Genomic DNA, 12,200 nt, shown 5'->3' with positions numbered 1-12,200 from the left:
ACACGCTTAGTCAGTGAGCTGTGCCGTACAGGACAGGGGAAGATGAAGAAATTTAAATTCGCCTTGCACATGTTTTCGACGTAGACTTTTGGAATTATGTAGAATCGGAATACCCGGATAGTTTCATCTGCTGTCACAAACAGGTGAGTAGACCTATGATAGTCGTTAAATGAGTTAAACATATTTCCAACAATATTTCACAGACTTGGCTTCACTGACACTGACACTAAAATTTTGCATACGCATGTCCAGTGTCGATGAGGGCCGAGGGTGATGTCGGGTAAATGAAATTTGGATGATGAAGCTATTCATTTTAATTGTCTAGATCTAGTACAACATGGTACAAAAAAAGTACTTGGAGAAAGCTTCGAAAGTACTTCATCATGTAGATTCTACTGTGTAACACACTGTTATGTTACTCCGTTAAATGAGGCAAGGTATTCTTTCGACGTTTCGAGTTTTAATCATAACACCGTTACAGTACAGATAGAATTTTTTTCTTCTGCTCATCACGATCCATCAGTGCATCACAGAGAGAGAGAGAGAGTGGACAAGTACTAATAGTTGTGACTGTGTGTAACAAAAAATCACAGTTTGAACTTGCGACCATTTTTATATCAGATCTATCTTGTAAATGTTAACGTTAAAGGACAAGTCCACCTTCATAAATAGACCCTAGTACATGTGGATTGAGTGAATGCAGCAATATTAGTAGGCCTAGAACACATCAGTGAAAGTTTGGGGAAAATCGGACAATCCGTTCAAAAGTTATGAATTTTTAAAGTATCTGCGTAGTCACTGCTGGATGAGAAGACTACTAGTCTACTGTACTAGATACCTACAGTGTTTATGATGATATGCGTACAACAACCATATGGCCATATAAAGAAAATAAAAAGAGAATTTCACAAAACTTTACTTTTTGAATAAAAAGTGCACATTTCTTCGACTTGTTACTGACAATATGTTAAGGGTAATATTATTCCCCCTGCCTTCTGAAAGAGAGAAATCAAGTGTTCTTTTGTTATGTGAGAAAAGTGAAAATACATGTATGTTGAATTTTCTTTGTTCTTTCTTTATATCGTTGTACTCATGTGACATCACAAGCTATAGTAGTCTTCTCATCCAGCCTTGAGTGAGCAGAAACTTCAAAAATTCATAACTTTTGAACGGATTGTCCGATTTTCCTCAAACTCTCAATGATGTGTTCTGCTAATACTGCTGCATTCACTCAACCCACATGTCTATGAAGGTGAACTTGTCCTTTAACCTGTAACTAGTTAACGTCAATTACGGTATGGTCGCCACTTGTGTGTAATTCCTATGCACTTCCGGGTTGGCGAACTAATATCGGCACTGAATTAGTTCGCCGCCCATAGCCTGCCACATATTATTAGCGTGTGTATTTATACACACACTTCAATGAAGGATGCATCGTCCGTCACCGCGTTTGAAAACCTCCCTTAGTCTGCAACCTGAAATCCATTCTAAATCAAAAACATCCTTGCATTAAAAATGGTTTTATCACCTCTTACATATGGTAAAATATATTTTGATTACAATTATTTGTGTTTTTATGGAAGAAAAAGGTGAATTATGAATGTATTATGAGAGTGATGAAAATCCGTTGCCCAAGCTGATCTCCGATCGCGGCGCGCGTTACATGCGATGTGAATGTCTGGCGACCTTACCGCAGTGGCGACCATACGGTAATTGACGTTAGAGTGTAACGACTTAACGTTAGTAGTTAACAGTTACTGGCTATCCTGGGTTTTAGGGGTCTAAACTAACAGTAACACTAAATAACAGTTCGCTTGTTAGATTAACTGTGACCAGCCCCAACGCGTAGCCCACTGCACTATAGCAACTACAGTTAGCATTCAGGATCATGACAGGGGTAGTATCGCGGATAAGTATCAACTTAAAATCAAAACATTTCTTCAATTTGAAGACTTACAGGTGAAGTTGAAGTGTTGACAACAGGTACTGTGCAACGTCTGGTTCTGCCAATAGTCCCTTTCTGTTCGAATTGATGACTTTAATAATGTGACTCGGTCGAGAGAAACCTGGGAGAGCTACACTGAATTGACGGCCAGCGCATGCGCACAAATTTCAAATCCATTGACCGGATAAGATGTCGTTTATCCGCGATACTACCCCTGTCATGATCCTGAATGCTACAGTGCGCTGACGCGTAGCGTTGGGGCTGGTCGCAGTTAATATTGTTGGATGTGAGATGGATGAGAAGTAATAATATTAAAAGTAAGGAGGCCTCATCATGAGCACTGTGGGCAGGGAGCCTCTAGAGTAACCTAACACTAACTTATAAACCATTGATTTAAGGTTAGCCAGGGAGAGAGCCTTGTTCGACAGAGTCCCCCTCATGAGTGGATTTCCCGGACTGTCACTGACTGCGCTTCTTGTACTACTCACTACTACACTAGCTGCGTAGCTGACACATCGAACACTGTGCGATCCGATCCTGATATCGCGTGCCTTCGCTCTCCACTGCAGGATTATCAAGTTTTTTCTAACTTATTACATTTGAAATGTTACATTGGAGAAAATTGCTGTGATCATTTATGTGCAATTAAATTTGAGAATGTTGGCAGTAAGTCTGTGATAGACCGTCTACAATCTATAGCTTCCATTTCTGAACATCCTGGCTAGCCACAACACTAGTTACAGAACACTACATGAATATGCCTCCGTCATCCATCCCAACCCCATCACAAATTGCCCAAACCACCCACGTGGGCGAGGCTTGTGTGGGTGATACAGTACACAGCCCTGTCGCTGTACACAAGTGCGTGCTTCACATGGCATCTGGGTCCCATTTCATAAAAGATGTTAGGATAGCATTGCTGGAATGGCAACTTCCAATAGCAACAGCCAATCAGGAAGCTGGATTTTTTATGTTACCATGACAATTGCAATCCAGGGATCGCACTTAACTTTTTTTTTTAACTAGCCAGGCGGACTACTTAGAATCAATTTTGACACTGAAGCAATATTTTGGCTAGCCAGACGGACTCGTAACTTCAGAATTTTATGATTTTTAGCTAGTCCGACGTGATTTTGGGTGGCCAATGGCCAGCGGACCATCGCCAATTTCGAACCCTGCAATCCCAGCAAGAGTTGCTAACATATTTCCATAATTGATATCATTGAAGAAGACCTAAGAACACTCTTCCCCCTCAGGGTGCAGTTTAGTTTTTTCAAAGCATGTCATGCTCAAAGCAGATTGATTCAAAGATGTCTACTTACAATGTGGTACAAAAATACATTTCATGAGGCCTACATGTATATGGTTAAATTACAGATAATGGAGCTTGTTGTGTCTGATTGTTCAACAGCAAAGAGATCAAGACTTAAAGGGCAAATCCAGTCCAAATATAAGTTAGTCCAATAAAAAAAAAAGAATAAAATCTTACGAGTTCAACTGTAAAAATTTGACTAAAATCGGATGAAAGATTTAAAAGAAGTTATGACATTTTGAAGTTCAAGAACTGTTTACCCCCAAGATAGTGAAACTTTAAAATGTCATAACTTCCTTAATTTTTATCCGATTTTGATCAAAATTATACCATTGAGCTCATATTTTACTCTTTCTTATCAGACTAACTTGTATGTGGACTTGATTTCCTCTTTAACCTGTTGAGGATGGACTGATTTTGCCTCTCAACACACATTTCCCATATGTAGACACTTGCCCGAGTATACTTCGGACTCATCCTCAAGGGGTTAAGAAACACTCTTCACATTTTTGTTTGAGCTGAATGGAAGGAGCGTGATGTGTCAAAATCCAAATCCACGTATCTTTTTTTAAATAATGTCCTGCTCAAGGGCAACACGTTTGAAGATAAGATTTAGAGAGGAGAAAAACAGTGAAAAACTACAGTTAAGCACTCTGAGAGTGCAGATCTCTGCCAAGTAGCTAATTTCCACCAATGATCTTGTTCTTCCATAGATATCAGTGATTCGCACCCATATATTGCATACTGAAATTCGCCCAATTTCACAATAGAAGCCTTTTGTTATGACATCAATTGTAGCTCCACGCTGCCCTTCACTCTAGCAGAAACTACAGCGCGCACTGTAGTGCGCGTATAAAAACCTAAAAAATGTACAGCTTGAACTTCCAAGTTCAATTGACCCTACAGTCTGTACAACCTACCAAAATCAAAAATCCTTCATAGAATCCATAAAAGTGTCCGGATCACTACCAAAATTTAATCATCTCTTACTTGTGTAATTTTGAAGCTTTCCTGCAAGTTTCATCCAAATCTGTTCACAACTTTTTTTGAGAACGTTTTTGCACACACGGACAAACAAACCAGCGGTAATGAAAACAACCTCTTCCCTTGGCTGAGGTAAATATTGTTTAAAATTATCAAAGTAACTTTGTGAGCAGGTTAGCTCCTAGAATCTACATGTATGCACTGAGGAGGTACTACAATGTACATGTTATGTCTTCTGGTGATGTTCTGTATTTTCAAGTTGTACGTGTGTCTGCAACTGTGTCAGGTAAATTGAAGTCATCCACAGATTCAATGAATTCAACGACAGGGAACAAAGCGAACATGAGCACCAAGTGTTTTTCATTCGCCCTACAGGAGAAAACTTGTTCAAAATTTGTTGTGTGTCTCCTCACGTAATGTGATGCGCCAAGCCAGGGGGTCAAATGAGCCTGATCTCAATCCTGACCTTAGAAACCCAGGGTCATGGCTGCTGAAACGGGACACCTGACAACACCCAACAACAGCACTTGGGTGGGGGGGGGGGGGGGGGGGGGGAGGAATCTCATATTGTTTTTACTAACCTGTGTCTGCCAATCTTTAGGACTCCTCAAGGAGGGATACAGTGTATGTGTGACAATAAGTCAGGAACCGGGATCTTGTCTCTCTGGAAATGCACTTCTGAAAATACAGGATGTAAGTGCATGGTCTCACAATGTATACAGTTGTACATTGTACATGTATGATCTCATTCCCTTTGAATAAGGATGTGGGAGCAGCCCTGCAGATTGTCAACAAAACTTCTTAAGCAAAAACAACCACAACAAAACATTTTGACACTTGAGCAGTTGTACGGGAGCATAATATTCTGTGAACCATTTTTAATTTTTTTCTATGTTCAACTTACAAAATTGTCAATTGTTCCATGTAAAGTGGAAGTGTTACATTGTAGGAGCCTTCTTTATTGCAATTAATAGCAAAATAGGCTATTGATGGTTGCTCGTTCGGATTCCAGTTTTGTGCAGTGCATTTAATATCCTTTTGTTGTTGGTGTTGTGTTGCAGTGCATTAAATTTCAGACTGTTTAGTTTGCAATTATATCACTTTCTGAAAGTGGTGTTTCTTTAATAGGCAGATTGAATAGGTAAAACACCCAGGCCTCGAATTAACCGACGGCCACCGACGGCCATGGCCGTCGGTGCCCCTCTCGTTGGCCGCAATGCCTTTTGTTTTTTGATCAAAGTTACGGCCAAAAAAAATGTGCCCTTTTTCTTGGGGCCGTGGTGCCCTTTTAGAATGAAAGTTATTATTTATGACGTATGATATGCCCTTTCTCAAAGTCTCTTTAATAAGCTTAAACAACTTTCCTGATCTCAAATATCATACCTTCAGTTCACTCGCGTCCCGATATATCTGATTCAAACTCAAAGTATCTTTCCGAGATACGAGACGACGTGTACCTACATGTACGCCCGACCGGCTTTTACTGTCCAGACTGCCTCCGCAGCGCAGCGGCCGCGAGTATGTACTAGCTAGGCAGCGCATATTCAGATAGAGTAGTGAAGAGTGAACTCCCAAGTTCACCAAGAAAAAAAGAAAAATCCCACGATGCCAAGGTGTGCCAGACTGGGGAATGGGGAGGGGTGGAGAGAGAGAGAGACCAATCAACAGAAGAAACCGCGCGTACTGGCGCATTCTTGGAGGTCATGAACTGTCTGTCACAGACTAATCATAGCAATCTACACGCGCGCACGCAAATTCCTTTGCCTTGTGGTTTTGCCAGCCAGCTGTCGGAATGTGCTTTGAAGTTTCATGGCAGCCTGGCTGGCCTGAATTAAGGGTGTCGAGTTTCAATCAATACCTATTGTTGTTTTATTCCTGTTTAAAAAAATGTTGTTTCACTGATAGAAACGCGGAGATCGGGAATGTGTTACAGCTGTAGGGAAGAGGTTTTTGTTGTGTGTTGCACTTTGTGTGTGTGTGTGTGTGTGTGTGTGTTTGTTTGTTTTTCTCGGTTTGTTTTTCTTCTTTCTTTTTTCATAAACACCAAACATGCCCTTTCCAATGTGGCCTTGGTGCCCCTCTGACTGACTTAAGTGCCCTGGCCTCTTGGAAAAAGTGCCCTTTTCTAAATGGCCGTGCCCCTCCAAAATCCTATTTCGAGGCCTGAACACCTGTAGGTACTATATAGTATTATTAAGCAGTCTTATGAAGCAATTTAAAGTAAATCATTTAAGATAAAGTGCACATGGTATGCAGTTGGAATTTTATGCCCATGGTGGTCTAAACAGGCTCTGCAATTGCCATATTTCTTGGCAGTGGGTATGGCAGGAAATATGAAAATGACTACTTACAATAGTACAACATTTACACCATTTTCATCCTCCGTGGACTTCAGTTTTTGAAGTTTTGTAATAGGTGGTACAACATCTCAGGGCAAGGTCACTGTTGTTGAGGCAAGACAAAATCTTTACGCCCTTTTTAGGAATTCGTGATAATGTTATGATAGAAACAAGAATTCCTAGAAAGGGCGTAAACAATACCCATGTAAAGGTTTGTATGTATACATCAGTTAAATGTGTGATGATCATAATGAAATGTTTTGTTTACATCTCTTTGTACAACAGAAAATCATATGGCCGGCAGTCAACATGCCTGGCCGATCAACCTCTTCGAGAGTATCTCGGTCGGTGCGGTCCTCGCGACCGTCCACCGGATCCTCCAAGCGGCCACACAAGCGACCTCCGCTCCCCATGCCTGTCAATAACAAAAACTGGCCAACGTCATTCGGATTTACCATTGGTGGCGATGCGCCCACATACATTCTCACTGTGGAACCAAACAGCCATGCCTACGCTGCGGGCCTTCAGCCCGGCGATCAACTCGTGGAACTCAACAACCAGAGCGTGCTACATTTGGGATCGGACGCCATCAGAACTTTGGCACGACGATGCCCGGAGGTGCCTCCCAGCATTGTCGTCGTATCGTGCGTCAAGACATGCGAACTCTACCGCGACAGGCAGGGCCGGTTTGGACTGACCCTCATCGGGGCAGGACCGGTCTACATAGAGATTGTGGAACATGGAAGCCCTGCCATGCACCATGGACTCAAGGCGGGTGACATGGTGTTAGAAATCAACGGGCTGCCCATCAAGCATTCCGATGATGCCAAGTTATTTGTGACGGGGGCAGCAAAACTCAAGCTCGTCATCATACCTGGGGCTGGACATCAGTCTGTGAAGAAAATTGCTGAACGATTTGAGGCCCACGCTCAGGACAGGAAAAATAAAGCAGAAGGATTCTTCAGAAAGGTAAAAATAATAGCTCCCCCCCCCCCCCCTTGATTTTCATGACCTTCAGTTTCAAACCAATTGATACACTAATATAGAATGTTTCCCAAAGTAAATATTGCAGGTTTGGGTGCAGGCCAAGTCAGCTGCACTGTACAGTAGCTTGTGCAAACAAACCCAGTGGAAACATGAGGTAAGTTTGCTGTCACAAAAACTGTATAGGCCTACAGTCAGTTCTTTGCTTCATTCTTGTTTGCTGCTGAAAATTATACTTTATCTGAACCATATTCATGTTACCATCCTACTCGTGTGTATTACATAAAAAGAAGAGTCGACCTTTTAATATACCTAATATTGTATTTGTAGATATTAAGTGTTTCAGGTATTTACATTGTGATAGAACATATAAAACTGAGGACAAATATAGTTTGCAGTGTATGCTATTTGTGTGTAGGCCTACACTATTTTGTGACTCGGACTGTGTTTTTGACAGTGAATTCCCCTTTGCAGAATTCTCTTTATCACATCTACGTAGTAGAAACTTTTTTTGTGCAGTAGAACAGATTACTGTGCTAATGTTATACAATGTAATATGTCTTTTGTCATTGTCATCATCATCAACACCATCATCATTGGTAAATATTGTCACCATCAAGTACAAATATACAGTACAATGTATAAATCAGGGTTATGGATCAGAGGATTGCATCTGTATACACTACACATGTATTTGCATCAGAAATCTTAATATAATACCTACAACAATGGTGAGCGATGATTTCTAATTCAAATTCATTCTGAATGTACACTAGGCATTGATGACATGCATGCCTTTTAAAAGTAAAATGTATGTACAACCGTATACTTGTAGAGATAAAAATACCTACATGCTCGGTGTTGTTAAAAACACTAGCTGATATTTAAAAAAAAATAGCAAAAAAAAAAAAAAAAGAAGAACACATGCACCACCCTTTCCTTTGACAGTAAACTTTTAGAATTCTTCCAGATTCAACCATGTGCAGACAAACAAACAAACCAACAGTGCAAAAACAAAATGTCTCAAAGAGTATTACTACTTAGCAAATTTAAGATACCTGTACTTTATGGCAAATCTGCCATTGATGAGTATCTTGAATTTGAGTACTCTTTAGAACAATGAATGAACACACATTTGTACATTTATGTTAAAGAAAACAAAATACAGCTGTACACTGTATGTGTTTGGAAGTCCACATGTACAATATGTACAATGCACATGTCTCGACAGAAAGGCAGCTAGCTGAAATTCTCAGAGGCTGAAAAGCCAGGGAGACTGGTGGCCCAGTAAGCAGACTTATGGGAATGAAATTCCCAACACCTGTTGCTATGGCAATGGCTTCCTGCCATGTGCAGGGCCATTGCCATGGTAACCAGAAGTAGATGCTGCCGGATGGCATGCAGCCTGCTCTTTCAGCGCTCTGGGTTTGCTTGACTGGGAGCCTTGTTTGCATTGGAGAGGGAAACTAATAGGGCAAGACTGATTGGATGACATGTTTATTGGCATTCAAACCAATTTGTAAACTGTCCAAATATTAAGGGTAAAAGGGCTGTATTTGTTGAGACCTGACTCTAATGCATAATTGATGGTACAGTAGCTGTCCTGGGGCATACAGAATGTATGACAGCCACACAAAAGATGTTCTGCATTTAAAGTGAGATTTACTTTACTTAGCATAGATTGTACCTGTTTGGATACAAGCTACAAAATGTACTTGTATCCTGAAAGAGAAAGAGTGGGGGGGGGGGGGGGGGGGGGAGAGGAAGTGAAATATATCTTCTTCAAAACCACCAAGAAATAATTGTTATGACTTGATTGACATCCAGTTGGTTTCAATGCTGAGTGGCCTCTTTTTCAAGCATACAAACATTGTACACCTGTAGGCTATCTGTACAGCAACCAAGCAGTAGATAGATCATATTCCTTTTAATATGTAGATTCTGTGCAATAGAAATTTTAGGGGTACTTCAATTTGTAGCTTGTCCTTCATTTGATTATGGATATGATATAGACGAGATACATGTAGGCCTGCACCCATGTACACTGTATATTTAATGAGATACACGTTGATCATGATATGATATCAATATTCTGCAGATTAATTCAGACAAGGAATGGTTATGGAAGTTTTCTGATACTACAAGGATGTATGTTATCGCGAGATGACCAGGGAGGTAGTTTCACCTCCTTGAGATGACAGTTTGTATGATTCCAAATGACTTTGTCAAAAAACAAAGAAAGAAATGTTGTTCGCAATATTATTCTGTAGTTGACTAAAGTGCTAGACATAGATTTGATATTTCATGCAAGATGTCAAGCCAGCTGACTTATGCTGTACTTTTCATCTTGTTGTAATAAAGATTATCCACAAAACAGCAACAACAATGTAATGTAAGGCTACAGTGTGCAAGTGGTGGTCTATAGCAGGTGATGAATTTGACTGACTTTAATTAGCGGAGTGCACTAGGTCGGGGAAGGGTAAATATTTAATCGCATCGTCCGTACAGTGTGTGGGTAGACCCCACTGACTTTCTTTTGTGCGTGTGTGTGTGTGTACAATGTGCTTGTTTGTGTGTATAATCCTATTTCATAAAAGTACGCTGGATGAGAAATAAGCAAAAGATTTTTAATCGGTAATTGCAGGTATTGATGCATATATTGATGTAAGATGCAATTGAACATTCCATTGAGTTGATTAGAATGTAAAGATTTTGTTTTGTATGATAACATTATTACTGGTAAATCATACGCCTAGTCTGAGGGTATATAAATTGTCAATAAATCCTTATTATCTATACTGGTATCTAAATCTCTTACGTACTGCACAATATTTCATTGAAATTTCAATTTCACTACGGTTTATTCAGAATTTTATCTGGATGCATGAGTGCTATTAATGCTGTGCAGAGATGATACACGTAGCAATGTACAAAAAAAGATCAGTGTCCAGATGTTACCAATTGGACAGTCTGCAGTCCTGCAAAGGAGTGGAAGTAGAATTCAACCTACTGATTTGCATGTTTATGGTTTCTGGGTGGAGTGGGTGGGGTTAAATTGTTGCATGCACGATGATATCATTCAGTCAAGAACAATAAAAGAAGATCCAGTCTCGCCTAATGATTCACCACAAACATGCCTTTCTCAGTGACATTGAATTCCTCAGTGCACGCTAATCAATGACGTTGTGAATCCGCTTCGTGCAAATGACCATTGTCCCCCCTCCCTGTCCGCCATTGTCAGACCAGAGCAAGCAGGGGGGTTATGAGAATGGCATTGTTTCCACCCAAGCGTGCCGGCTGGGGGTTCTTTTATGATCGCTGGCTTTCCAGCGATCGATAGGCAGGCAGCCACGCTCCTTTGTGACCCGCAATTTCTGTTGTGCACGCATCAATGTGACTAAGGGAATTACAATCTCCTCGAAATGCTTTGATCAAGTAATGTAGTCACCTGCGAGATAAAAGCAGAGGTCTATTGACAGCCACAACATGCTCTTGTCTGCATTGACTTGTCTGCAGAAGCTCAATTTTTGTATTACAAGGAGATTTGGGTCACAGAAACAGACGGGTTCCTTTCCACACAGTGGATGAGATGGCTGGCATTTAAAAAAGGGGATTATGTAATCACAATACAATTGTAGTTAAACCCCTACATGGGAATTGTGGGTAGACTGTCAACACAACAATTATATAAGATAAATTTGCCTTTTTTACTTGATTTTAAAAGAATTAGTGGGTTGAATACTGTAGGCCGACATTAATGTGGTGACTGCCCAGTCATGAGAATTGTGGTCAAGCCACAAAAGAAAAAAAAAAACTAATGCTTTTACAAATTTTCTTTCGTGGAATTTGTGCTGGGACAGAGTTGGTAATCTGTTAGTCCTGTTTGCTTGCATTGTCAATCTTCTTGCCACTTGAATACCTGTATCTGGCTGTACATGGTTAATAAATTGCATCCATTCCATGTTCAGAAGGACAAAATGATCCAAAGGGTTTTAACATCAGATTTCAAAACTAGTTGAAATTAAATGCAGGTAATGCAGTCACATACGGTGTACTAGTGTTTGAAAGAATGTTGAATACATTGTATGAGAACTACATACATGTACAATTATAGCTCTTATTGCAGTGAGATGCTGACAAAGAAAATCGGTATTTAGCTTACCAGTATCATACTATTAGAAGGGACTAGCTCTGTATGATGCACTTTCATCATTGTAAATGTGCTACACAAAAAATGCAAAAACAACAAAAACATGGAAAAAATCTTTCATTCAGTGTACAGTCATTCTAAAAGAGCTAAAGAAAAGCAGTGTCCAATAACAATGCAATTTCTTTTCTTTTGTACAACTTTTGCACACATAACAGTCTAAGTGATAGAAACTTAAAATTTACTCGCAAATCTAGTAGGGAACACTGCTTGATAGTCACTCACCACATAATATGCAGGCTACATGTGACAGGAATGGAATTGGGAGAAACACTTTCATTGTACAGCTGGCATTTGGCGATTTATGGATTGGTTTGGGTGGGTTTGTGCATTTGAGCCGTTGACTGGGTCAGGCGTGCGAACATGGCACGTAAAGAGTTAAGCCCCCCCCCCCCCTTTTTTTTTTGGGGGGGGGTGGGGGGCTTGTCA

General features: G+C 40.4%; 1 protein-coding gene across 1 annotated transcript in view; it reads left to right on the top strand.

The window, feature by feature from the left end:
• LOC139733597 (delphilin-like) overlaps positions 1-12,200 on the top strand; it is a 53,886-nt gene continuing 41,686 nt past the window's right edge. The window contains exons 1-2 of the mRNA XM_071644408.1: positions 1-143; positions 6,866-7,549. Coding sequence (XP_071500509.1) covers positions 6,890-7,549 — 660 coding nt within the window. The 5' untranslated portion in view covers positions 1-143; positions 6,866-6,889. The remainder of the gene's footprint in view (positions 144-6,865; positions 7,550-12,200) is intronic.

This window comes from Diadema antillarum, unplaced genomic scaffold (genome assembly GCF_040938485.1).
Source record: "Diadema antillarum isolate AM-2024a unplaced genomic scaffold, OU_Dant_1.0 seq00000484_RagTag, whole genome shotgun sequence".
NCBI lineage: Eukaryota > Metazoa > Echinodermata > Echinoidea > Diadematoida > Diadematidae > Diadema > Diadema antillarum.
The sequence above is the reverse complement of the archived record's forward strand: the minus strand, read 5'-3'. Positions and strand labels throughout refer to the sequence as shown.